General features: G+C 34.9%; 2 protein-coding genes across 2 annotated transcripts in view; one reads left to right on the plus strand and one right to left on the minus strand.

Annotated features, from left to right (window-relative positions):
- The window catches only part of LOC110031656 (probable glycosyltransferase At5g25310), a 10331-nt gene extending 8638 nt beyond the window's left edge, over positions 1-1693 (plus strand). Inside the window, exon 5 of the mRNA XM_020734983.1 lies at positions 1325-1693. Coding sequence (XP_020590642.1) covers positions 1325-1642 — 318 coding nt within the window. The 3' untranslated portion in view covers positions 1643-1693. The remainder of the gene's footprint in view (positions 1-1324) is intronic.
- Positions 1694-2064: 371 nt separating this feature from the next.
- Positions 2065-27909, minus strand: LOC110031632 (pyrophosphate--fructose 6-phosphate 1-phosphotransferase subunit beta). Its single transcript, XM_020734943.1, has 16 exons — positions 27657-27909; positions 27355-27492; positions 27109-27230; positions 23210-23263; positions 22996-23102; positions 22771-22876; positions 22486-22549; positions 15653-15741; positions 12549-12680; positions 12239-12409; positions 12035-12150; positions 11686-11797; positions 6287-6371; positions 2753-2797; positions 2566-2634; positions 2065-2467 (listed from the first exon to the last, which is right to left on the minus strand). Exons 1-16 carry the CDS (start codon positions 27802-27804, stop codon positions 2391-2393), a joined length of 1635 nt encoding a protein of 544 aa, XP_020590602.1. The 5' UTR covers positions 27805-27909; the 3' UTR covers positions 2065-2390.
- Between the last annotated feature and the right edge of the window lie 91 nt (positions 27910-28000).

A 28000-nucleotide genomic window follows, 5' to 3' on the forward strand; every position in this document is an offset into this window, starting at 1 on the left:
TAAAAAATTTATTATATTTTAAAACATTAAATTTTATAAATTATAATATATAATAAAATAATAATAATAATATATTAATATACTATAGTAGTAATATACTAATATAGATATTGAATATTTATATAATATAAGTTATATAATTAATATATAATATTATTTTTATATATTAATATTAGGGATGTCAAACTGGCTCGTCATTCGCGAACAGCTCGTGTTCGGTTCGTGTTTGACTCGTTCGTTAAGAAACGAACACGAGCTTATTTCAAACAAACTAAATTTTAAATGAACCAAACACGAACACAAGCTTTGTTCATTCGTGTTCGGTTCGTTTACACCCCTAATGGTATCTTACTATCTAAATAATATCAGAATATATAAAAATGGAAAATATATTTCAGGGCCATTTACATGCATACCCCATTAGTTTTATATATATACATATGTTTTATGGCGCTCAAATCATCTAACATGACATGAAAATTACAACTTTTATTAGTATTTTAGAAGACCACGTTTTTTTATGTATAGGTTTATAGCACCATGATGATATAAATGTAAATATTAAACTTTATATGGTAGATATATAAATTCATAAAAAATGTGTGGTATGTATGTAAATTTCCTATTTCTTAATGTCATTTAAAAACTATAATCTTATATAAATAAGAGGGAATCACAAACCTAGCATTAATTTATATTTATAAAAGGGCTTTACATATGTACCAATCCAATTATTATGTATTAGCGTAAAAATTCATCTAAATTTCAATTTTTACGTACATATCCGATTCGTATGTTTACGGCATAATTTGGGTGATCTGTCGGTAAAAATTAATGTTAAAGTTGTTGATATCTTAATACATAGGAATTGAGCGGTCGAATGTAAATCTCCAATTTATAAAAATTATTATTTGTCATTTTTTTTGAACTATCAAATTCTTGTATTTGCATAAGAAAAGAATAAAAGAGTGCTTGAATCTTTCGTAAATTTAAAGGAGGATGAATTAATTAATGGAAATGGGAGGACATCAGCATTATAAATAGTTAAAATTTGATGTCATATAATAAGAGTGTTACATACGTAAATATTAACTTTTTTTTAACCGTTGGATGTGGCGAACTCAATTTGGGCAGGCTCGGATCAAGCTAGAGCTGCTTCAAATGTAAGATACTAAGCTCATTTGAAGTGAAATTTTTTGAATAAAAGCAGATAACCAATGAGGAGATTGTGCATAATTGTGTGCGAATGTCTAATTGGTTGTTCGCTTCTAATTATATTTGAATTAATTATGGCTACGATATTTACTTAAAAAAATATATATAGGTGGCGAGTCCTCGGGTTGTAGAGGCAATCTATGCGGGCTGTATACCTGTTATAATCTCAACTGGATATGTGTTGCCGTTCAGTGATGTGTTGAAGTGGGAGGAGTTTTCTGTGAAAGTGGCGGTGGAGGACATACCGCGGTTGAAAGAGGTGTTGAGGAGGGTGGCGGACGAGGAGGTGATGCGGCTGATGGCCGGAGTTAGGGCAGTGCGCCACCACTTTATTCTCAACCACCCGCCCAAGAGATTCGACGCGCTTTACATGATATTGCATTCAGTTTGGTTGCGGCGACTCAATATAAAGGTTGCTCAAGTTTAGGCTTTGGGAGGGAAACAAACAGTTTCTTTTCTATTAAATTGTTTTCGAAAGTAAAGGAGAAAAAAATAAAAGATTATAGGTGACTTTGAAAAAGGCTTTGTGCGGTGGGCCTTTTCTATTTTATTTTTTTCTCGATGTTGGTTTGCCTCCTTTTTTTTGTTATTTTAGAGAGGGAGTGTATGTGCGCGCTCATATGAGAGAGATAGAATGTAGAGTGATTTTGTATGTTCATCTTGACTATGAATTGTGTAAAAGTATTTTGGTATTTTAGAAAAATATTTTGCTAAAAATGGCACTTTGGACATTCAATTTTATTTTGAACATGTGTTGTATTAAAGGAATACAGATGAGAAAGAAGAGGGGGAAAAACCATTATAGCTCTCAAACAGGCTATCAAATGAGCTAAATATGCAATAAAATTGCACAAATAGTACCAAAAGAAACATATAAGAGTCATATAGTGGGTGGTACACAAATTAGTCTTACACAAAACAAGCGGGCTACGTTGATGCAGCCATTCAGTCTTGAGAAGCGTGCAAGGGCTTAAAAGCAGTCACCAAGCTTCCACACAAAAGCAAACATATTACATACAGAATAAGAATAACTATAGTACATGTTTTGACTCTGCGCAAAACTCGTTACAAAAGGATGAGGGAGAGAATGTCGTCCAACAATCGACAAAAAACAGTACAATATGCCGACCAAAAATAATACTCACCCTTATTCTCACTTCATTAGGAACATATACTCAAGCATGCACGCCAAGTTCGAGCCTCAGCGTGCGGCTTATGTCATTGGATCCAACGCCGACGAACTGAATGGGGCCTGCCAATTTTATCATCACAATTACTTGTAGGTTAGTATTACTATCATTATCCTAAGAGAAGCTATGGTTAAGCAAAAAGATTAACAGTAAAAAGTACCAGGGCTGATATATCTGTTCTTAATGGCCCATTCATCCCTCTTAGATGCAAATTCTTGAAAAGGTGCACCTGAAAATTAAAAAAGAAAACAACTCGTCAAAATGGTTGTTCAAACCAATTTGAGTTGGGAGACAATTCAAAAAAAAAAAAAGAGTTGGGAGACAATTCAAATGGAGTATTGTCTAACCATCAAGCTCCACCATTGCTTTCTTGATCACAGGCTTGAACTTACCTGTAAGATGCAGTTCAACATAGCGGTTATGATCATCTTGAAATAATAATAATAATAATAATAGTAATATTATTAATATTAATAATAATCTAAGAGGACCCTGATATATTATAAATTACAATAATTTACAACAAAATGTTTGCCCAGGATGCTACGATATAATGACCATTATCCTCTTTTAAATCAATCCAACAAAGTAACGAGTATAATCATTATCATAAGCTCATGATTTCTCGTAACATATTAATTGCTGTCAGCATATAAGTGTGTCGAATATATTGCAAGACTCATAAAATATCTAAGCAACTTTATTACACTGACTCACAAACTCACCAATCCCTAAAAGCTTGTCTGGGATCGATTTTATTTATTTTATTTTATTATTTTTATAAAAATATTTATTTAGTATAAAAATATTTATTTGTTAAAAAAAAAAAATTCTTGTTGTTTCAAATGTTTTTAAAAAGGGACATTTACAGACGTACCTCCAAATTCTTATGTATTTACATATCTAACACCAAAATTTTGATTTTTCACATTTAGCATAAATGTAAAAAAATTGAAGTTTTGTTGTAGACATGTAGATATTAAGAATTGAGTTGTACAATGAACTATTATCCAACATTTTTTTATTAAGAATTGATTTGTACCATGAACTAACTTCCTTTTAATACTAATTATACCAAGCTTCAACATTTTTTAATTCAATTCAAAACATAAAACAAAAATAAATAAATAAATAAAACAAAAGGGATACCACAAATAGCCCTTTAAAAACATAACCATGAACAAGATATTGAACCAAAAGCGTCAATAACTGCCAAATGATTTACACTTCGCCAAGCGAATAAATTGAACAAAATGAAAGGCTCAATATTCAGAAAGAGTTGAATATTTACAAGAGAACAAGTTTGCACTTTCATGTTTCCTCCGAATAGTTTCCAATCAACAAAAAAAGGTTTCACTTTCTTAAAAAAAATACTAAACATGAAATTTTTAATGTGTTCAAAAGCATCACACAGTGCAACTTTCCTCCCAAAGACTACAAAGACATCTATCTATTCAAAGGCACGTGAGCAACCAATGCTCCTTTTGGCATCAAATTCTTTCTTCTTCAACATAAAGATAGAATTACTTTTAAATAGAAATAAAAGAAAAAAAAACTCGTAATAATCAGCATAGCCTTCTCCAAAGTGTTTCAGGTTCATATTATGGGTCCTCATTTTTATTTGTTCTTTTCGAGTCCTATATCTATTTGTCATAAATCATTTTGAACATCCATCCATGAAAACATTAGGTTTGTCCTCTTTACCTAATCCCCAAATCTTAAATATTAGAATATTAGCCTACAATTTTTATTATCTTTTATTTGCGGTATTTATTTTTCTCCTAATGTTACATGTCGCTCTGTTGAAGTGTAACATGTTATTTGTTAGTAAGCTGACACATGACATGAAAATCATCTCTAATTTTAATTTTATAAAATTTAATTTTAACTTCTATAATATCCTCTTATCAAATAATGGCATTTTTTCATTTTGATCATCCAACCATAAATCTAGAAGTTATATTTGCAAGTATATCTCCATTCTTTTATATAATAGGTCAAAATACTTAAATACATCACACGTGGGTATCACCTTATCTTCTAAATATATTCAATGATAACTACTAGCATCATAAATACTAATATCACATTTCATATACTTAGTCATTGTTCAATTAACTCTTAAGTATCTTTCTTCAAAATATTTACTATATTGTTTCAATTTTTTAATTATTTCAATAGATATTTCACTAATTAAAACTATATCTACAAAAAGCATAAACAAGGTACCTCGTCTTGAATATCCTTTCCAAATATTTCCATAACCAATCAAAAAGATAAAAGTTCAATATTAAAAATTGAAGTTAATGTTTTGTCATGCAAATATCTAATAGTGTCAACATACGTACTACTGAAGCATATTTTTCAGTTTAACCATCCAACCATAAATCTAGAAGTTATATTTGCAAGTATATCTCCATTCTTTTATATAATAGGTCAAAATGCTTAAATACATCACACATGGGTATCACCTTATCTTCTAAATATATTCAATGATAACTACTAGCATCATAATTACTAATATCACATTTCATATACTTAGTCATTGTTCAATTAACTCTTAAGTATCTTTCTTCAAAATATTTACTATATTGTTTCAATTTTTAAATTATTTCAATAGATATTTCAATAATTAAAACTATATCTACAAAAAGCATAAACAAGTTACCTCGTCTTGAATATCCTTTCAAAATATTTCCATAACCAATCAAAAAGATAAAAGTTCAATATTAAAACTTGAAGTAAACATTAGTTAATGTTTTGTCATGCAAATATCTAATAGTGTCAACATACGTACTACTGAAGCATATTTTTCAGTTTAACCATCCAACCATAAATCTAGAAGTTATATTTGCAAGTATATCTCCATTCTTTTATATAATAGGTCAAAATACTTAAATACATCACACATGGGTATCACCTTATCTTCTAAATATATTCAATGATAATTACTAGCAACATAATTACTAATATCACATTTCATATACTTAGTCATTGTTCAATTAACTCTTAAGTATCTTTCTTCAAAATATTTACTATATTGTTTCAATTTTTAAATTATTTCAATAGATATTTCACTAATTAAAACTATACCTATAAAAAGCATAAACAAGGTACCTCGTCTTGAATATCCTTTCCAAGTATTTCCATAACCAATCAAAAAGATAAAATTTCAATATTGAAACTTGAAGTAAATATTAGTTAATGTTTTGTCATGCAAATATCTAATACTGTCAACATACGTCCTACTGATGCATATCTTTTTATCTCAAAGCATAACATATTAATTTCAATAAATACTCAACCGTCTAGTTTCTCAGAATCAATTCAAATCAAATGAAAGTCATTTCTTGTCGTTATATATTTCCCAATTGATTATCTTAATGCAAAAAGCATTGCTAGAGTAAACCTACTATAATTCTAAACCCTAATCTCTCATTCAAAAGCTCCCATGTTTGCTCCTCTCACACACCAAACCCGAGCCCTAAGTCTCTCCTCACTTTTCATTGTCACCCCACAAACTCCGATACAACCTCACCTTAGTTACCGGAAATCCTCCCCAAATTCTAAATCCTTCCACCATACCTTCCAAAACTATTATAAAAGGTAAGTGATATTTCCATTAAAAAAAAAATCCGCTACAAAGTTTGAAGGCGACATTTTGGATAGTGGCCAAAAGCTAAATCAACTATATGTCAAGTTCTACAATGTTGATAAATTTCCCAAGGTACAAAAACAATAAGAACACGACAATAGTAAAAATAAAAGAAGCAATAAAAGAAATGGCATCGATTCCTTCTTTCCCAGCAATGAATCAATTAGAGATCTAAAAGGTGGAATTGTTAATGCTGTAAAATCACAAAACTGTTAGAATTAAGTACCATGTCTCCTCTCGACATCCATTAATGCAGTCAATGCGGTTCCTCCAACAGACCATGCCTCCACAGGTGCAGCTAAGTTACCAACCTTCACAGATACAGTAAGGCCCAAAAATTAATATTATGTTTAAATAATTGTTTAACAAAATAAACATTTAAAAGATATTTTAGGATATTAGCAAAAAAGTAGTTGTATAATATGCAATTTTGTTGGGTGAAATACTAACAATTACAAATTGATATTACTAGAAAAAATAGTGATATTTAAGTGTGATACATTTAATTATAATAATAGGGATAAAAAATATATAACTTCTAGAAGTAAATTTGGGTATTTCAAAGGGAAAGTTCCTCTTAAGCATTACACAATAAAAAAATAACACTTGAACTAAAATATTATAAAATTGTATTTAAACTAGCTATAACGTAGAGATCCAAGTAGAGAGTAGAAATAAAAACTATTGATAGTCAAGTTAAAATAAGAATATTCATGTTGATGCATGGAAAAACAACAAAAGATGGATTAAGAATAATAATAACTAAAGGCGGGATAGGTGTAGTATCAATTATAAATAGAATTGGGCGTTTGAAAAAATACAAAAAAATCTGCAAAAAATCACCCACAAAGAGGGCAGATAAAATTAATGTCCAAGGATTAAAACAAGTGAAGATTTTGGAAGAAAAAATACCTATAAGAATAACGTAAACATGGATAGAAGTTATGTAAAAATATTTACAACAAAATCGACTTTAAAACTTACGCAACACTTAGCAGATATGTTTTGAAAAATGAGATTTCTAGACACCCACCCTTGAATAGTTGGATTTCAGCAGAAAATCATAAATTATAGATGATACTGTCTATGAACAATAATAATAATAATAATACCATCAAACTTAGTAAGCACTACAAAAGTAATAATAGGTGAACAGCATAATCTATATCATACCAAACAATAATGCTATTAACTATTTATAAGAAGAATCCACCTATAATGCATTTACACTTTATAACGACAAAGTATATAGTGCCCAACACATGATTTGCCATATGCCCCACACATGCGTCACACTTATTAAACACATTATTAGTGTGCCCTATTGAAAATAATAATAGTAAATAAATATAGTCCAAATATTCATGGGTTAAGTGAATCAGCGTAACAAGAATAATTGAAAAGCTAAAGAGTCGAATACTATAAAGATGTTTTATTTTTAAGAATACAACTCAAATATGCCTTTAACAATTATTTTATTTATATTGTGTCTTTTTCCAAGGTTTATTTTTTGTTTCTTTTGCATGAGAACAGAGTTAATCATAATATAAATAGAATTGCAAGCAATTTATGTTTATTAATTTGTGCAATTTTGATACCGGAACTAATAGAGAAATAGTAGAAACACCAAAAACAATCTTTCATTAACATTAAAATAAGATTACATCATGAATCAAATGGAAATAACAACACACAACATGAAACGGCGCCAACAACACTTCTAAATGTATTCCAATAGGTTGTGGAGATCGGCAACGTGGGTCAGGATGGCTAGCAGAGGTGGTGACAGCAACAGAGTGTTGATGACAGCAAGGGGAAGGTGTGGAATTGAAGCGACAGCAAGTGGGAACGGTTGTGGGTGGTCGAAAGTGATCGTGTGGTGGTTAAGAGAAGCTTGAAGTGGTAGACAATTAAGGGAAGTGAAAGAAATAAGTTTGGAAGGATAAAAGAGAAAGATACAATCACCATCACAGAGGGGATACAGCCGAAGCACCACCACCTCCTTGGATACACCCACAAAGGGGAAGGAGACTCCACACAAGGGATCTGAAACTAAACACACTCAGAACTGACTCCTCACACACCTAGAACTGCAATTTATAGGCTTCCACTGGACAAAGGAAGCTTCCACACAAAGGAAAGTGGTGAAAAAGACAAGATGAATCCAGAAATTCTTCCCAGAAAAGATCTGGTGCGAAATAGCTCTTTCGGATAGCGAGACTTCACAATCCCTCTTCCCTGTACTCATGCGGGTTCTCCCACAGTCGCAGCTTCACGTGGCTTCCCTGCTCCCGCGACGGTTCGTAGGATATCACGATCTGCTTCCCTCTCTTTCGTGTGAGATCATGATCCTGCAGATCCACGAAGCTTTGCGGGTCCTCTGGCCTGCAGGATCAAAGCTACAAGGGGGCCCTATGAGCACCCGAGTCAGTTTCCCGGGAGTTGGGGGAGCTTCGACGTCATTAGTAGAAGCTTCTGGTTCTCACCCACCGTTCCTGCATCCCACTAGTGATTGTACTGTCACCCGAGGGTATTTGAGAGTCTTCCCCCTCTTATGAGCAAATGTCCATATCGATTTGTCTTTTCCTGAAGTTATGGACCATGCCTATATTGTTGAATCTTCAAAAAGTAATCCACGATCGGTTAAAACGGGCATGTAGTGGTATTAATCGGACCATTATCGCACTGTAGTAGTGCAGATGATACGGCATTGTCTTGACATAACCTTGACTGTATCTATCATGTATCGAGGGCGGATGCCTCTGTACTCTCGTCTGGTGTCAACACTAAAACTGATTCCACTGACGTCGTTCTGTTGAAAGGGGATCCTCTGACCTCGGACTCCATCGAAGGAAGAAGGGTAATACGTTTTATGTCTTTCGAGAAAAATATGTGTTGTTATATCAATCGTAATGAGTCCTTCAGTCATATTGCCACGACACGGGTTTTCCACCAGGTAGAACTACTGATCAGTGCCTTCCCCCATTCGGTCATCTAGCAGTAGAGGTGTACATAAGTTGAGTCGAGCTCGAGTCGCCCTTAGCTTCAGTTTAAGCTTGATTAATTTATTGAGTTCGAGCTCGAGCTCAAGCTTACATTTACAAGTTTAAGCCAACTCACAAGCCGACTTGCTTATTATTAAGGAGAAAATGATATGAATTTAAGCTAATTTGTAATAAAATGAGTAATTAAGAAATAAAAAATAAAAAAACACTCGATATAAAATGTAAAATTTATTTTTTTTTACATTTTTAATAATATAAAGATAGAACTTTAAATTTTAATATATTTTGAGTATATTTTATATTAATTATTTTTTAATAGAGCCGACTCACGACCTAACGAGTTGTGTCAAGCCTGACTTGACCTTGGCTTGTTAGCACATCGAGATCGTTTCACGAGCCACTTATCGAGTCGAGCCCGAGCTGGCTCACCAGTCGACTTGGCTCACTTTCACCCCAAGATGACAACACTCTGGCATAGCCAGATTTGTTGAAGTCGGCTTGTTCAGCTGTTGCACAAAGCAAAAGAGGGTTTCAACTCCATTTTTTTTGCACTCCACCTTCAAAGCAAGGTTAGCATCACTGAGCGACCAATAAGGTTGAAGATGAACTACATTAGTTATAGAAGGCCTCGAACCACCCAAAAATCATGCAATAGTGTGTTCTTTAGGTTCAGACAAATTACATTTCAATCTGTGATGCTCGAATTTACCTACATCTCATGTTGGTGTAAATGATGAAGACGGATGAAAACCTCTTGCCAATATTAATCCAACAAAAAATTGCACTGTGATTCATTTTTCATCTACTCCACGTAGTAATCTTGAATCGCTCTTCTCTTCGTCTCGTCCGCTTCAAGTTTTCCCACCGAATGGAAACATTCTTACTCAACTTGATAGCAACAAGCTTCATAATTTGAAGTTGGGGCTCCTCTTTTGAACTCAACAATTTTTTCGATGCTATGCAACCAATTAATAAACTCATCCAGGTCTAGACGTCCTTCAAAATCAGGAATATCGATCCTAATTCCAAGATCAGAGGCTTTGTGTTGTCTAGCATTCTTCCATGCGCCAAAGGGCTGCTTGTCTTTGCTAGAAGTTTGGTGAAAACGATTTTCATCCCCTTCTTCCACTGCCTCGTTATCATGTGCCACTGAAAATTCCTCCTTAATTTTTTGCTCCAAGGCTGCAAGCCTCTTCTACATACGTTGGTATTCACGCAAAAGATCCTCCATGGACACTTCTTGATTGATTCTTGGCACTTCTTGCGTGGGGGGCATGATTTTTTGATGGAAAGTTGTAGAGGAAAGGAAGGATAGGAGACCTCAAAAGATCTGAAGCCAAATCATCATAATTGGGAAAAAATTGTAACTGAAGAACAACCACACAGAAATTCCACTAATTTCTGTGTTCATGAGAAATCTGGAATCAAAAACATCCTGAACTGAAATACAACAAGAAAATTCATGGAACCAAAATTCAGAAAACGTTCAAGAATCGCAGAATGTTAGAATGAACCTGGAATTCAGCCTTCCCTTGTAACAGAAACACAACAGGAAGAATATAATATGGGCTTCAAGATCTTGCCCGCATAAAGAAAACAGAAGAAATGAGCAGGAACTGGAAGAAGAAAGAGAAGAAATGTGCCAGAACTCTGCTCTGATACCAAATGATGTGGATTGGTACCACAACAGAAAAATAAAACAGCCACAAACAGGAAGAAAGAAATCAGCCACAACAGAGAAAAGATAACATAACAATGGGGATCAACCGATAATAGCAAACTGAGAACAGGATACAATGGCTAAGACCACCTGAGAGCCACCTCAAAATAGAGCCGCAAGGGAATTGGTAGGAGAACCGAACCACTTTAGGAAAAACCAGAAAACTACCTCCAAAAACTGATTTCAATACACACAAAACCCCTATTTAGAAAGGCTAAACTCTCCTGATTTCAAGTATGTCATCCTAAAACGAAAGACAAATAATAAACTAAAACACATAAACCAAAACATATAAACTAAAACAAAACTCTAGCTCTACCGTCAGAATGTGATTAACATTGGTCTATAACATTGGCAATGGCTCAATATGACCCAATCCATAGCAGCCAGACAGTTATGGTATGAAACACAAGTTTGCACATGTTTAATGGGCTTAAATACGTGAATTTTGAACAATCTCACAAGGTTGGTCCTCAATACAATAAAGTTTATGTTTATGACAGCCTAAATGTCTGTTGTTTTTTGCTTCAGCTTTTATTTCAAAGACAGTCATGGATTTATAAAAAATCTGATACTAACCCACACTTATCCAACCTTAAAATTAAACACAGCCGCAATAATATACATTTAAAACTTTGTTTATCAAAGACAAATAAAGCTAAAAACCTAAATTCAGCACAAACATCTTTTATTCTACGAAAACTTCAGGACCATAAATATCCTTTACATCAGTTACAACTTTAAGCAAGCAAAGACAATTTGTTTAAGTCAGCATTGACTAAACGATCTAACATAAAAAATATGGCATAGGCTGCTTTTAGAGGCAACTGCAAAGTACACTAAAAACTAGAAAAAGTTGTCTAAAGAACAGAACTAGAAGAAAGGAATAAAAGGACTAACTGAAGAAATTAATCCAGTCTTTCCATGCTGGAGAAGGGCTCCTGCACCATAACCCAATGCATAGCAATATGTCGCATCAAAATTTGTGGGCAAACCACACCTTCCTTCATAGCTGTAAGATAAGAATTATATTTCAAAACAACCGTGAAAAAAATATGTATACAACTAGCATGAAAAATGAGCAGCTGTTAATGTCTAACTAAATGTACAAAAAATGATTTAAGCAAATGTAAATGGAAACATTAGATTTAGTAATCAATAAAACAAAAGAACAGGAAAATGCATCCACCCACTATAAGAAATAAAATTATTCCATAAGCATATAAAAAGGCTGAAAAGATAAACTCACCCAAAAAAGTGGGACTGTCCTTTAAAATTGTATGCATACTTTCCCTCCAACTTTCGTTTCTCCAATTCAGTTTCAACCATTGAGATCAACATTTTCTCAGTCTCTATTTTTGCAACCTAACCAAAGGAGTTAAAAAAGCTTATTGCAAGATGAAGAAAATTTTCATTACACATCAAATGGCAGAGGAAGTGATGCTCCAAGTACCTGAACATTTCCATGAGGATCTCTTTCCAAAAGAAGCTGTTCCTGGATTGCTTGGGGAAGGAATTCAAACAGTGCAAGGGACTGTTGTGTGAGCTTCTTTTTCCACTGCCCATCTTGGTCAACAACACCATGAGCCAATATTTCATTTAGCTCTGAAATAAGAGTCTGAACCTGAATCACATAGTTGCAACAAGTAAATATCATTGGATCAATCTACTCGGAGGAATCTAGAAAGTTACAAAAGAAGTCAAGCTTACTAAAAAGGCATGTACTATATGGAGCAAGAGAAAATATTTTGAAAGTATGTCACCTCAGGGATAAAATCAATTAAGCCTTCTGGAATAAGTATGACACCATAGTTGTAACCTAACTCTGCACGCTTGCATATTATTTCAGTAATGTAGTCTGTAACATTTTTAAGAGTTTGCTTCTTGGCTGAAACCTGCAGCAAATTAGCTGAAAATGTAAAAATTACAAGGTATGTTTCCAAGGCATATTCTTCAACAAATATATGAAATTTATGAAGAACAATCATGTAACGACTTCTACTGAACACCCAAAGAAGTAATAGGATTGTGCTATAAGAGGGAACATGTAAGTTCTCAGCATTGACATCCTAATAAAAGTAGAAGACACATGCTGCAAGCGAAAAAATCATGAATCATTTGGCATGAATTAAGTTAACAATAACCTGGATCTTTTCCTGAATTTCACCAAGGTTTTTAACACGACTTTTTTTGTTTATTTTATTTTATTTGTGGTGAGACATGAAATAAAAATATGGTTGGAATTCTTACATATTTATCATTTTTCAAAACAAAAAAACATAAAATATGATAGGCTCTTCAGCCAGAAGTGATCTGATCTCAACTCTCTCTTCTCTTTGACTAGCTCCCCCAATGTGCAGCCGGCATCCAGCCTGGTCCTCTTCTGCCTCAATAGCCCACCATTTCTCTTCGTCAATGACTCTCAAAATCAACGCCAATAATAACCCAACAATCTTGGTTGCCTACGGGTTGTGGTCCCCAATCGAAAAAATTGAATTGAGAAAGGCGGCGAGGCATGCACTCAGAGCACATGAGCCCCTATAGGTCACAAATTATACTATGGAGTATGTTGGGGCTCTTCTTTGTTAGAAACAACAACAATAGAAACAAATCGAAGCTATCGAGTAGAGGGTAAAGGTGGTGGTGGGTGTGGCAATAGAGTCATTGTCCGGAAAGAAAGTAGCAAAGATGTAGCAGTCAAAGGAGTTGGACAATAGCGCATGGATCTACCCATTGATCTTCCTCTACATCCGTAGAAATCATGATAATTGTGTAGATCTCATCCCATGCTCATCACAATGACTCGTACATGTCAAAGTTTTGAGAAAAATAGGTTGAATTTTGAATAGGCTCGCTGTCTTTTCCCTTTACTTTCATTCAATTAAATAATAATCTTACCATCTATTTTAGATACAAAATAAAGTGCATAATCTATTTTAGGTAACTTAATAATACATATTCTCAATCTAAATATTCAGCTAAAAGAAAAATAAATCAGAATAAAAATATTGAAAATAATTTAAATAAGGAAGCTCCTAATTATAGAAAACTTTTAATGTAGTTGTCTGATTTTCATCCTTCAAGATTGACATCCCCCACCAAATTGCCAACAAGAAATTGATAACACTGTCGGGACCAACAATCCTCAAGTCGTGAGTGCTAAAGCCGAAAGTCCTGAAACTGAGAATTCAAATCATAGCCACAAGAAGGATCTGCTTCCAGTTACACTTCCAATCATAGCCCACCAATAGGATTCAGTTCCACGATCCAGATGCTATCGATCTTAGCCTACAAGTAGGATACACATCCTAATCCAAATGCTACCGATCATAGCCCACAAATAAGATCAGTTACACGATCCAGATGTTATCGATCATAGCCTACAAGTAGGATCGCGTCCTGATCCAACTGCTATCGATCATAGCCCACAAATAGGATCCAGTTACATGATCCAAATGCTATTGATTATAGCCTACAAGTAGAATCCGTGTTCTGATTCAAATACTACTGACCATAGCCCACAAATAGGATTCACGTCCTCTTAAACGATCTAAATGATATTGATTCTTTCTGCGACGACGAGGACGATTTGTTTCATGATCTTCACGTCAAAAGTGCTAAAGCCGAGATCCTGAAGTCGTGAGTGCCGAAGTCGAGATTATCGAAGCCGCGAGTGCCGAAGCCGAAGCCGTCAGTCTAGGAAGGAGTGTCGAAGCCTTCAATCCTTAAGTGCAACAAAGAGGCCAAAATCGAAACGGACGAAGCCAATGTGGAATAAGCAGTCGAAAATGTCGTAGAAGCAGCGATGGCTAGCGAAGGAGATCTGAAGAAATAATGAGACGACGGGTAGACAAGTGAGAATCAAGGCAAAGAAATAGTTCCTCCATTCCCGTCCTGAAAGAAAGCCGGCGGGAAATGAGTCTTGACGGTACTCCAACAATTATCGGTAGTTAGGGCAAAAATTTTGCTTTGATACCATGTCAAAGTTTTGAGAAAAACATGTTGAATTTTGAATAGGCTCGATTCTTTTCCCTTTGCTTTCATTCCATTAAATAATAATCTTACAATCTATTTTAGGTACAAAATAAAGTGCATAATCTATTTTAGGTAACTTAATAATACATATTTTCAATTTAAATATTCAGCTAAATGGGAAATAAATCAGAATAAAGATATTAGAAATAATTTAGATAAGGAAGCTCCTAATTATAGAGAACTCCTAATGTAGCTGCCTGATTTTCGTCCTTCCTGATTGACAGTACAACCATCAAAATCCTAGATTTCCTCCTGAACAGTTCCATCTCACTCCATGAAACTAGTGTTCTTCCCTCTATAAGATAAACTATATCGGTGTTAGCAAAAGAGCTTGCACATCCATTATCGAAGAAAGAAATTTAAAAATATATCAATCTTAATTTTAGTTTTTTTGAAGAAAATAGCTTTATTTTAAGAATTAAAAGATAAACAAGTACAAAAATATACATTAATATATTTTAACTATTTTTCAAAAATAAAAATAAAAAGTGATCCCAAACACAGACTTAAATTTACAATTTTAAAAGTTCCTATTAAATTAATGCAGACAAATCTAAAATTTCCTTCTTAATTCTTACAAAAACAGAGAAGCAACTCAGCAATTAGTAATTCTATGAACTTCGATGTGATTGCTCAAAGGTCATATTTTGAAAATAAATTAATATAAGGCGTTCATGCTGTCCATTAAAAATATAATTGCAATGAACCGCAGTCAAATGAATTATCTAGCAGACAAATTAATGATTAGTGAGTGATATTAAAATACCTTACACTAGAATATGATATTATAATATGGCATACAAAATAAAATGCAAGTGAACAAATCAAGTACCTCTTCCCCAATAATTGTTACATTGGGATGTGTTTGCAGAGCACATTCCAACGTAATGTGAGAAGCAGCACGGCCCATTAGTCTCACAACTGCATAGAAAAGTTAAAAACAAATAAGGAGACAGTAATATATTTAAAAGAAAAAACTTAATATAAAAATGATTATGGCTGTAATTTGATTTAAAACCTCAAAATTGTCTAATTGTAAGTACATATTATCAGGCTTTTTATTACAAAACTTATTTGCAATTATCCAAGTCAAAGCAGCAATGATAATTAACAGTGGTTTACCAAAACCAATGCCCAAAAGCTTAATTTTAATTTACATAGAATCACACAGCTTTGGGTGCATTTTAGAAGTATAGAACTTGTTCCCGTATAACTGAGGTTACTTTTGTTCATCAGATTTTAGTCTTCGTATTTCGTCTTGGGTCAACTCATAAATTTGTAGCATGAAGTAAAAAGAAAGATTTGTTCAAAAAATATAAAGTGCTCATAACATGAGCTTAAATAGAGCATTGCAAAGTTCTACAAATAAACCCTTAAACTTCTTCAATATTCCTTTCTTTGCAATAAGGACCTGAAATAAGGTCCAATTCTCAACACTCCCTTCAAGATGGGAAAAAGTATTCACTAAGCCCATCTTGTCACATAACCTAGACAAATTTAAGGAACTAAGTCCTTTAGTGAGGCTATCAACCACTTGCTCTCCAGTGGCGATACCTACCCTTTGCAGCCTCTGACACTATTATATACTCAGCTTCTGTAGTAGATAACAAAACTGTCTTCTGCAGATTAGAGCCTCATGACACAGTTGTGCCACCAATAGTATAAATATAGCTCGTAGTACTTCTAATATCAATGTCTCCAACTAGATCAGCATCAATATAACCCTGTACCTCTCAACTCTTTCCTGAAAAACATAAGCAAGTTTCTGAAGAGCTTATTAGGTACATCAAGATCTACTTCACAGCTTCTCAATGTTCCTTTCCAAGATTACTCATGTATGCATGGGCAATATCCGGTCTGATGCAAATCATAGCATACATAAGTAAACCAATAGCTGAAACATAAGTAACCTTACTAATGTGATCTCGTTCCTCCTCTGACTTGGGTGACTGATTCTTGTTGAGTCTGAAGTGACTGTCCAAGGGTGTGCCAACTAGTTGAGTTTTATTCATATTGAACCTGCTAAGTACATCTTTCACATACTCAGCCTCAGAGAATCTCAGCGTGCCTCTGACTCTCTCTCTAACAATTCTCATGCCAATGATTTGCTTTGCTGCTCTCAAATCCTTCATTGGAAAGTGCTCTCTGCAACAGTAATATCCCTAACAATTCTCTGCTTGGTTTACGGGAAAAGGAGAAGGGGCTTCGCAAGTTTCACATCCTTGGTTCTCTCCTTCGGTGGCTGACGGGTAGAGGAGAGAGAAAGGAAGAGAGAGAGAGTGAGAAGTGAGACTCTTTCTTGTAATTGTCGACGTGAACGACGACGGTGTAAATTTCCCAAGTAATAAAATCCTCTGCAATGTCGTGGAGGTAGGCAATTTGCCGAACCACATAAATCTACGTGTTCCACTATGTTCTTTTCTGGTATGAACTTTCTCGTTCTATTTTTTTTCGTTTCATCGTCGATTATTCTAATTTTATATACCACAACAAACTTAGCTCTAACAGCCCGTCATTCCTCTTTTCCTTGATGAAAAATCTATCTATCTCCACGTGTTTGATTCTATCATGTTGCACCAGGTTGTTGGCAATGTCGATTGTTGATTTGTTATCACACAACTTTATTTGAGTTCCTTGGTCCACCTAGAGTTCGATCAACAAACCTCTCAGCCACATCATCTCAGCAACTCGTAAAGCAATGGCTCTGTATCTTGCCTCTGTTGTTTACCTCATTGCTAGAGTTTGTTTCTTGTTTTTCCAAGAGAACAAATTGCCCCTACAAACATGAATTATCCTGAGGTGGATCTTTTGTCATATGCACAAGTCAGCATGACAAAACCAATGTCTACATGCTCATTCTTCCTAAAGATCAACCGCTTCACTGATGCACTCTTCAAGTACCTCAGAATCCGATACACTAAATCCATGTGGCCTTCCTTGGATCATACATGTGGCGGCACACTAAACTCACTGCAAAAGAGATGTCGGTTCGAGTATAACAGATAGATCAGACGGCCCACCAATCTCTGGTACCTTTCACAATCAACCGGTCTCCTACCTCTGCACTCAGTTTGGTCTTCTGCTCATTGGAGAGACTGTAAGTGTGCACATCAGAATGTTTGTTTCCGTAAGGAGATCTATTACATACTTTCTTTAGGGCAAGACCATCCCTTCTAGTCAACGAGCCACTTCAATCCCAAATAAAAATATGAGCCCAAGATCCTTCACCTCAAATTTATTTCTCAATCATAACTTTAATTCGATAACCCCTATCTCATCATCACTTGTGATAATGATGACATCAACATACATAGAAAAGATAGTGGTGCAACATTTATGTTGCTGAAAGAACATCATATGATCTGCATTGATATGCTAATATCTCATACCCACCATAGTCTTTCTGAAGTTGTCAAACCAAGCTCGAGGAGGCTGTTTCAAGTCATTCGATGAATTCCTAAGCCTACACATCTTGCCCACTATCTGGATTGTCTTGAATCAGCGCAGTATCTCTATATATACTTTCTCCAGTAGCGCACCAAGAAGAAAATCATTCTTCATATCAAGTTGGTGTAACCTCCATCCACCATTCACTGTACAAGAAATTAGTGTCATCACTGTGCTCATCTTTGCTACTGGTGCAAAGGTTTCATCATAGTTAATGTCACATATCTGACTGTACCCTTTCACCACTAGTCATGTTTTGTACCGCTTCACATTCCCTTCTGGAGTTTGTTTCACTGTAAATATTTACTTGCTCCTAACTGCATTTTTCCCTATTGATAGTGGTACTATCTATCATGTTTGATTTTTATCGAGAGCCTCAAAATCTTCATGCAAAACCGCTTTCCATTTGATATCCTACTTAGCAACCTGTCAACACTTGAGTATAAAAACAGTCAAAAATGTAATGAATGCTCCATGTAAATGTGATATGTTGGAATATAAAACAAAGTTAGACATGTCATGTTCCCACCCATAACAATCGGGAGAATAACCCGCATTGTTGCGAGAGGTCTTCCTTAAAGTTGTGAGGTTAGGAGGAGAAGGAATCACATCATCTGAGGATTCTGAGTAAGAGTTAGATGGTATAAATGTCTCAAGAGTTGAGGAAAACTCAGACAAAGAACTTACTAACACAAGTGACACTACAAATAATGTTCACTCATTTTGCTTTCTTCTTCGTACAAACACACTTAACTCACTTTCATCCTGGATACTACCACCTCTGCGTTCGCTCTCCTCATTTTCTGAGTTCCTCAACTATTCATCCCACATCATAGGACAAAGCATTGCTCTCACATGTACTTATCTCTCACCATTACCTCTTATCTCCAGTATCCAACGGGTCACCGAAGGGTGATGTCACCTCCTGCGCGTAGTACGGTTCAATTTCTCTAAATGGTACATTCATGCTCACAAACAGTCTTCTCTATCAAACTCCAGCAAACATACTCCTGGATAGCAGAATAACCTACGAACGCATATTTCACAGCTTTGAGATCCAGCTTCCCTATTGATGGCTAGTTATCCATAAAACATACACAACCAAACATTTTCAATGGAAAGATCACGTTATTATCTCATTTCAACATGTGATAAGAATACTTCCAATCCAACACCCTCGAGGGCATCCTGTTGATCAATTGAACAGCTCTCAAAGTTGTTTGCCCTCATAAATGCTTTGAGACATTCATTGCGTCATCAAACTTCAGACTACCTCTAGAAGGTGTCCCTCTCTGCTATTCCATTTTGGGTCAGTGTATGGATATGTTTGATGTTGTATCTCTTGGGTTGACAAGTATTCCCCAAATGCTTTGCAGACCTCAATACCTTCACTATTGCACCATATTGAGTCTGGATTATCTTGTAGAAATCTTTAAAACAAACAAACACATCACCCTTATAAATAACGCAAGAAAAATAATCGATAAAGGTCACAAAATATCGGTAAACATTCATATAACTTGAAGAACAAGGTCCCCAAACATCATAAAGTATCAAGTCAAAACCACCAGAACTCCAATTCTCAAAACTAATATAAGAGCTCCTAGTAAGCTTGTCAAACTTAAAAACATCACCAACAAATTTTTGTTTATTTGTTTCTTCATGTAAAGAAGGATACAACCGACTCAATAAATTAAAGAAGAGTGTCTCATATGTTTGTGATGTAGAAGCAACACATCCTCTACACTACTCCCAAATTCTCCTACTCCAACGCTCTCTACCATGGATATCAAAGTTCAGTGCACCCCCTCTCAGTCCAAGTACCGGAATCCACTATGCCACGTTCCAATCTCAAGTGTTTGGCCCGTCCCTTTCTCTTGGAAAACCACCTTAGGAATATCAAAAGAAACAACAAATTTTAGTTGAAAAATAATGACACAAATAGATAAAAGGTTCACTAAAAAAGAAGCAATCAAAACATTAGACAAAATCATATAAATGGTACCTCTCACTGTACTCTTACAAACTACAGGCTGTGATGTATCATCAATAATGTGGATGCTCCCTAGTACTGCTGAGATAGGAATAAAATTTTCTAGCAATACCTGTCGCATATTGGGATGCACTGAAATCTACTATTCTTTTTGATGATCCTATGGTAGAGATAGAGATAAGTGCAGCACAGGTGTTTTTATTAGAGTGAGCATAAGTAGTAATGTTACACATTGATGATGACTGGTTAGAAACATCCTCAGCCCCATCTCCTGATATTTTTTGCTTCCTCTTCAACAACTCTAAACACTCATGATACTCATTGGTAAAAACAACACATCTCTCCCTCATTTGCTACCACCAGATTTGCTCGGTAGCCCCCTTTTCCACCTTTTCGACAACCACGACCACGACCACGGCCTCCACCCTATCCACGTCCTCAGATATCCAACCTCACCGCAATTGTAGCACTTTGATTCTCCCACTGAACAAATATCTTTACATGAGCTTGAGGCACCTAAAGTTGATCGTGCATCGGAAGGTTCACTCAGCTCAGAGTGTAGCTTCATGCAATTCTCTTCCTGTATCATCGCAACAATAACAGCATCCAGTGAAGGCATCGTCACCTGAGCTAGGAAGACTGATCTCCTCTGATCAAAGATTGGGTTCAGATGGGCCAGAAACTGCATAGTCTACATCTGTGTAAAGATCTCTCATTTCTTGCACTCTGGATCGCCACAGCTCGGCATAGGTGAGAAGTGATCAAGAACTGCCCGCAGCCGCATTAAACCTACGATGTATTCCTGAATCGATCTATCACCCTGTACAACTCCTATCTCCCGTTGAATCTAGATCACTCTCATGTAATTCTCATTCCCAACTTAAATTATTTTCAACTTTGCCTAGATGTCCCTCACCTTTCAAATGTCATCTATTGAGAATGCAACTGACGAAACCATTGAGTTGAGTAAATAAGTGTAAATTAAAGCGTGTGGTCTTCGATTTATCCTCCCTCAACAATGTCACTTTTTGCCTCGACCGCTATCGGATTTCACTCTAATATCTTCCCTACAAGAGCAGCCTCAATCCAACGTGACCAACTCATATATGTGGCGGTTCATCAAGTTTTAGATTCACAAAAGAGAAATTTAGTATTACCTGAGTCGGAGCAAGTACTGAAGTAGCAGCACCCATCAAGACGTTAGCTCCCTGAATGAGCCGAACGAAAGCCTTCAGAACTTCAAGATTTATCTTCCCCAAAAGCTCCAATTATTTACCTTTTGCATAATATACATCTCCTAACATCCTCAATCACAATGATCCAAGTCTAAATCACACAGATCACATGCAAATTTGATTCTTCGTGTTTGTACATTGTGATCATGTCAGAAATTGCATCTCAAGTATGCCATCACACAGTTTCCTCCTTAGTTAGCAATAATCATGACTGCACTGCGGGCGTTCACGCCGCGATCCGCTATTGTCTTCCCAATTATCTCTAATCGCAACTATATCTCAATCGCGAAGGTTCACACCGAATCGTAATTGTATCGCGATCGCGAGGTTCATGCCACTAGTCGATCTCGTCGTTGGCGTCGCAGTTAGCTCCCTCTATGATTTCCTCACCTCCGCATGGAATCCCTCGTGATGTAGGATGATCGCAAGGTTTACGCCGCTAGTCAATCCCGTCATTTGCGTCACAGTTAGCTCCCTTTGCAATTTTCTCACTTCCACGCACTAAGTTCAGGTGATGGCTTCTCCGGCAAGTTCAAGTGTCGGGATCTCTGTATGCCGATCCCTAGCGCCTACTGGGGTTAGGCTCGTGATATCAAAAAGAAAGGATTGTTCAAAAAAGCTAATCTGTTCAGCCATAACAGGGCTTAAATAGGGTATTACAAACTTTTATAAACAAACCCCTTAACTTCTTCAACATTCGCTTTTCGACAATAGAACCCTAAATAAGGACCAATTCTCACCAAAGTAGCTAGAGAACTATAAAAAAAGTCGAAAAATTTGCTTCATCTAGAATAAGTGACAGCCGCCTGACAATTTTAACAAAATGCTAACAGCTGCATCAAACACAAAGTTAATTTGCTCAGCCACACAAGCCTTATAATACAAGCCAGCTAATTCTGCATGAATCCTGAAGCAGCACGAAGAGCTTGAGGAAAGATAAAAGATGCAGGTGTACCGGAAAAATTAGTCACAAATAAAACAGAAACTTACAATGGTAATACTTTCCCGTAGAACGAGCATCTATCATAACATTTCCAATCATTTCGGAATAAATCTGAAATGCCGGAACAAGACAGTGTAAGCTAGAAATACAAACAGCATGGTTTTTTCACACGACAAAAGAATTAAATAACAATAAGTCTAACTTACATTCCTATAATGAAAAAAAGCAGCTTGAGATTCATGCACTGATTCAACAAGTAAATCAAGAATGTAAAGCATAGAGGAAGGTGGCTTGCTATATCCAAATCTACCTCATCACAGATTTTAGGTTACCTTGCAAGCTGTATCAAACCCAAAACTTGTGGGAACTTCCTTGCATTTTAGATCTCCGTCGATTGTTTTTGGGCACCCAATAACCCGAGTTTTTATATTCTTTTTTCTGACAAACAAAATAAAAGAAGCATTAGAATTCTGGGAGGCGTGATGGAGAAGAACGAAATAATCTATAAAAATTCACACGAGTAAATATCAGAAAGGTTTTATAATAAAATAATTTACCTGAAGTATTCAGCAAGAAGGCATGCATTTGTATTTGAGTCGTCTCCGCCTATAACAACAAGGCCATCCAAATTGAGTTTCAAGGCAGTGTCTTCAGCTTGCTTAAACTGGCACAACCAAATAAGAAAAGAAAAAAAATTAGCCAAAATGAATAAACATTGTAAAAAAATGGTTTCTATAAGGAATTAACTCCAGATATATTGAGCATAAGCACCTGTTCAGGAGTTTCAATCTTGTCCCTTCCACTGCATATCATATCAAATCCACCCTGTGCTCACATAAAATTTCACGAGTTACATTTAGCCAAGACTAATATAGGAAAGTAAACTACAAAAAATGTATTACATTTATGTTGAACCATTAGTTGGCATGCTTCAATAACCACTTGTAACCTTTTACAAGGAAATAGCACACAAGGAAAAGGTAGCACACAAAAGTGAGAAATGGCACTGAAAGCTGGCAGCATTCCATAAAATACGGAAGTCATTTACAAATCACACTAAATATGATATAAAATTAATTATCACATCCTTAAGTAATTCTAAGTCCATTATCTTAATATTGCTATGAAAAAAGCATTGAATTAAACGTACTGCACATAAGAAAATAATTATTCAAGTCAAACTTATGAAAATCAAAATGTAAGAGTTGAAATCATCAATACTCGTTGAAAGAAAAATTGAACAATTTCAGCTCAAGTAGATCAATTGAATTAGTCACTTCAGTCGTGACTTAAATAACTCCTTAACATGAAACGTATTAGAAATCGAAGATTACTCAAAGTCTAGACAATAATTTTGAGCCTCATGAACCCTAACCTTCAAGATACTGAAGCCAAGGTTTCCTCTGGTAGATTACGCACGTGGTCAAATCCAGGCTCAACATGGTGCCACAAGCTCTCACATGACAGAGAGGAGGAAAGGGCGAATGAAGGGAGAGCGGCAGATAAAAAAGAGAGAGAAAGAGAGAGCATGGCTTTGACATGTTACTGCAAAGAGATTCTTTCTTTTGGTTGTAGAAATGATGAGGGGACAGGAAAAAAGAATGAGACAGAATGACAGACATAAAGAGAAAATTTAAGCTAAGATGGAAAAGATATAAAGCGGTGAAAAAAGAACGCTATTGCCTTGAATGAAAATGAGAAAAAAATAAGGGGAATCATGGAAAAAAAAATAAAAGAGAACATTATTTAGTAAAGAGTGAAAAATGACAATAGACGAGAGACCAGGCTGGCCGCCCTATCTAACAATGCTTGATCTCGCTAACACTTGCTGCAATCAGTTATACGCTCTTCTATAATAAATTAAAATAACTTGTTGCTCTTTTTTACTTTTTTGGTAATTGCATTTGTATGAAAACCACCTCAAACTTTCATGCCAAAAAACCAAATTGGTTGTCATTCTGAAATGATTTTGAGGTATGATCTTCTCCCATATTTCCGCAGAATGACCGATAAATTTGGCTTCCCATACCTACCAATATTTAAATTCTAGTATAATATATGCTTTTCCTCAAATATTTGGCATCCTGGTCTTTAAAATTTCATCAAGCATTCAACATATTACAATTTCTTCCAAAACACTCCGTATCCTAGTAGCATCTCACATGGACATGATACTTACATTCATCACCTTCTTAAAATGTAACTCGGCTGCAAAATCATTAAAGAGTAATAATTGTAAAATTGGTATGTAGTGTAACTTTCAGTACAAATGTCAAACATAATAACGTCAATAGAAATTTGGCACAACAACAGGAAAGGACAAGGGGGTGGACTTGACAGGTACTAGCTGTTGAAATTTATAAAGCAGCTCAATATTTTTGATAAGATGAGGGGTATTTAAACTTAATTACAATAGACAATGATAAAAAAAAGAAATAAAACAGAGTAAAAAAACTAGGGAAAAGCAAAATAAAAAAATACAAAATAGAGCAAATAATAAATAATAACGGCTAAAGATTGCGTTATACTCTAATACAAGCCATATGTAACCCAATGCATATAAAAATGATACCATGGTCATAAAAAAGCACCATCAAGTTGACCTTACCACTAATGTATGGCGAATTCAAAAGTCAAGAAATTTACAATTTCATTGTTAATTGAAGCTAGAATGTGCTTTTGATTGAACCATCAAAACATCACAAAATCCTCATGACTTTGAGGAACTTGTTGCCATTCCAAGTGAAATCATCAAAGAGCAAAATTAATGCAATTGATTTCAAAATGGTTAAGATATGCACTAATGAACTGCAATATTCCTTCACGTGGAAAAATATTGTACATAATAAGAACTTTAAATGTTTAGCCCGCTGAAAAAAAAATCCTACTACAAAAGCAAAGAAGTAACAATATAAAATTTGTGGGAGAAGAAACTTAATAATAAAAATAGATAGATTCATGAAGGGAAACGAAGCATTATATGTGTGAAGGAATTAGAAAGTATTATAAAACAAAAAAGAATAGTCCAAAAGCAGCAAGGATAGTAGTTCTACAAAAATAATAATAATAACAATAAAAATAAATTTAGTAGGGAGTAATGAAAATACATTCATAAACTTGATAGCAAATCTATATATGATTCAAAAAGGGGTTTGTATTTCACCAGAAGATAAAATCTCAATCATTTGTTTAAAATTACAATTTCTAAAATTTAAATTCCTGTTTATTTCATATTTCATATTTATATTTAGAAAAATAAATTATTTACCACTTCTAATTTTTATTCCCTTTATTTTTAACAAACTTTGATTTCTCAAAATTTAATTTTCTATCCAAATTTTGATATTTTTTAACAGAATTAGATTTTGAAATTTTAAATATCTTCTTAAAACTTTCTCCTCTTTCAATTTTTCGAACTTTATGACTACCCAAAAATTAGTTTAAATATAAATTATTTTCTCAAACATTATTCTTAATTTCTCCCCCTGTTCTACTTTTTTAGTCTTGTTTACTTTCAAGATTTAGAATTTGAAAATTTAAAATTTATTGCTACAATTACGAGCTTAAAAATTAAAACAAAGCTATGCACAGTTGCATACTCTTTATAAGGAAATAAAATTAGACCTTGCTCATATTTTGTTATTTCATTCCCATCAGTTAGAATAATATAATTCATATTTTAGTAAAATTAACATAAAATGGTACAAATATAAAATTATTTGCTACTTAGTAGCAAACAAAGAGCTATGTACAATTAAGTTCATAAAATAGGAAATTACCAAGAATTATAAATAGAAAATTAATAGAAAGATGGATAATTTCGCCTGTTTGTAATATAAGAAAATAAATATAGATATAAAAAGTATAATTTAAAATGAAGATATATGATTCATTTTTAAAATGAAGGTCTTTGATTCCTTGCTGATATTCTCATAAGACGTGGTCATTTAGAAATAAAATGTTAAAAATATAAGAATACTCATGCAAATTTATGAGTTTATTAATTATTAAAAAATTACAATAGGCTTGAAAATACTATATATATTACAAAAATGATATCATGAACTTTCACTTGCGTGCATGCAGGGACAATTTAATTTCATTATGTTCGTATGAAAGTGATTTGATTTCACTTTCCCAAAACGAGCTCGAGCATCTATCAGAATAAAAGTGGATGCAGCTTAGTTCTCATTCTTGCAACTCAATTTCAAAATGATAAGAAGCAACCTTTGATCTTGTGGGATTGGAAATCAACTTCAATTTGTATTTCACTTTTAATGATAATAGAAAATTTTTCAATTAAAAGAATGATGGACAGAATATCACTTATATTTCAAAAAAAAAATAAAGTGATGAAAATAACACGGTAATTTAGAATAAAGATAATGTTGATACTGAAGAATTGAAGAATAAGAGCCAGTATTTTTACTAGAAGACATTGCAGCCGTGCCTCATCAACCAATGAAACAATAAACAAATAAAAATTATAGCTTGAACTCGTAATGATCGATCACTGTCTTCCCAGAGGTTATGTATTCATAGGGGAAGCAACGACTAAAATGCGCAAAACTCAAAAGCCAGCTAGCAAAAAACAATGGCGATTAACTGTTTAAATCCAACTCGTCAGATCGGTTTCCTTGATCCCGAACAAACAAAAAGAATCGTATTACCTGATTTCTGTAGGGATAAATAAACTCCGGCGTCAGCTCCACGTATTTACACTTCATGATACCGGCCGGGCCACCCCTGAACCCATAGAGCGTGCTCCCCTTAGCACGATCCTGCAAGTAATCTAAATGCAAAACAATAAACCCGATTTTTCCCTTTTAAGAAAATAATATGAATTTCACACCATCCCACATGTAAGAAAAGTAAAAGAAAACTTTAAAAAACTGTAATAGATGAACATCGCTCACCAAATAAACCAGAAATCACATTATGCCCGCCCGGGGCCTGCCCTCCCGAAAGCACAACACCGATCTTGAGACCTTCGCCCAGCTCCGTCGGATCGGCTGCGTTCGGCACCAACGATGCCGACGGCTGTGCGATCTCCTCTGCAACGAAATACAGAAAACGTCAGGACTGAATATTCAAAAGACACGAACAAATACATTTTTGCAAGATTCAAGCCCTCCAACAGAATATACTACATCCAAAAAGGTAGAAGTACACCAAAGAGATTTCATAAAATGCGAAAAAAGAAAAAAATCAGCCTAACCTGGATTCCCGGCGGCGGAGCTTGGCGGGCCGTCGACAATCTTAAAAGAGGACTTGAGAACGGAGGGTAAGGGGAGTGAGTGGTTAAGGCGGCTTGTCTGAACCTCACTGTAGACGGAGGCGAGGCGGCCGGTTCCGTTAATCGCCATTGCTGGAGATCGAGATCCGCAGAGATCGACAGCAGCGAACTGTTAAAGAGCCGAAGAAGGAAGGGCAACAACCAGGTCCAGTTGGTTGGTCCGTACTATATAGCCTGGCTTTATGAGCAAATGGGACTGAGATGGTAAGGTTAGAAAACGTGGTCCGTGTTTTCCAAGTGGGCCATGTGGATCGCAATGGATCGGG

The sequence above is a fragment of the Phalaenopsis equestris genome, unplaced genomic scaffold, assembly GCF_001263595.1.
Source record: "Phalaenopsis equestris unplaced genomic scaffold, ASM126359v1 Scaffold000840, whole genome shotgun sequence".
Lineage (NCBI taxonomy): Eukaryota > Viridiplantae > Streptophyta > Magnoliopsida > Asparagales > Orchidaceae > Phalaenopsis > Phalaenopsis equestris.

Excerpts from the sequence above, each read along its gene's own strand:
- LOC110031632 (XM_020734943.1), bottom strand. The coding sequence starts at position 27,804 with ATGGCGATTAACGGAACCGGCCGCCTCGCCTCCGTCTACAGTGAGGTT. Across the intron at positions 23,264-27,108 it reads TTTATCCCTACAGAAATCAG|GGTGGATTTGATATGATATG; the intron begins GTAATACGATTC and ends ATGTGAGCACAG. Across the intron at positions 15,742-22,485 it reads TACGGGAAAGTATTACCATT|TTGTGAGACTAATGGGCCGT; the intron begins GTAAGTTTCTGT and ends TTTTCTATGCAG.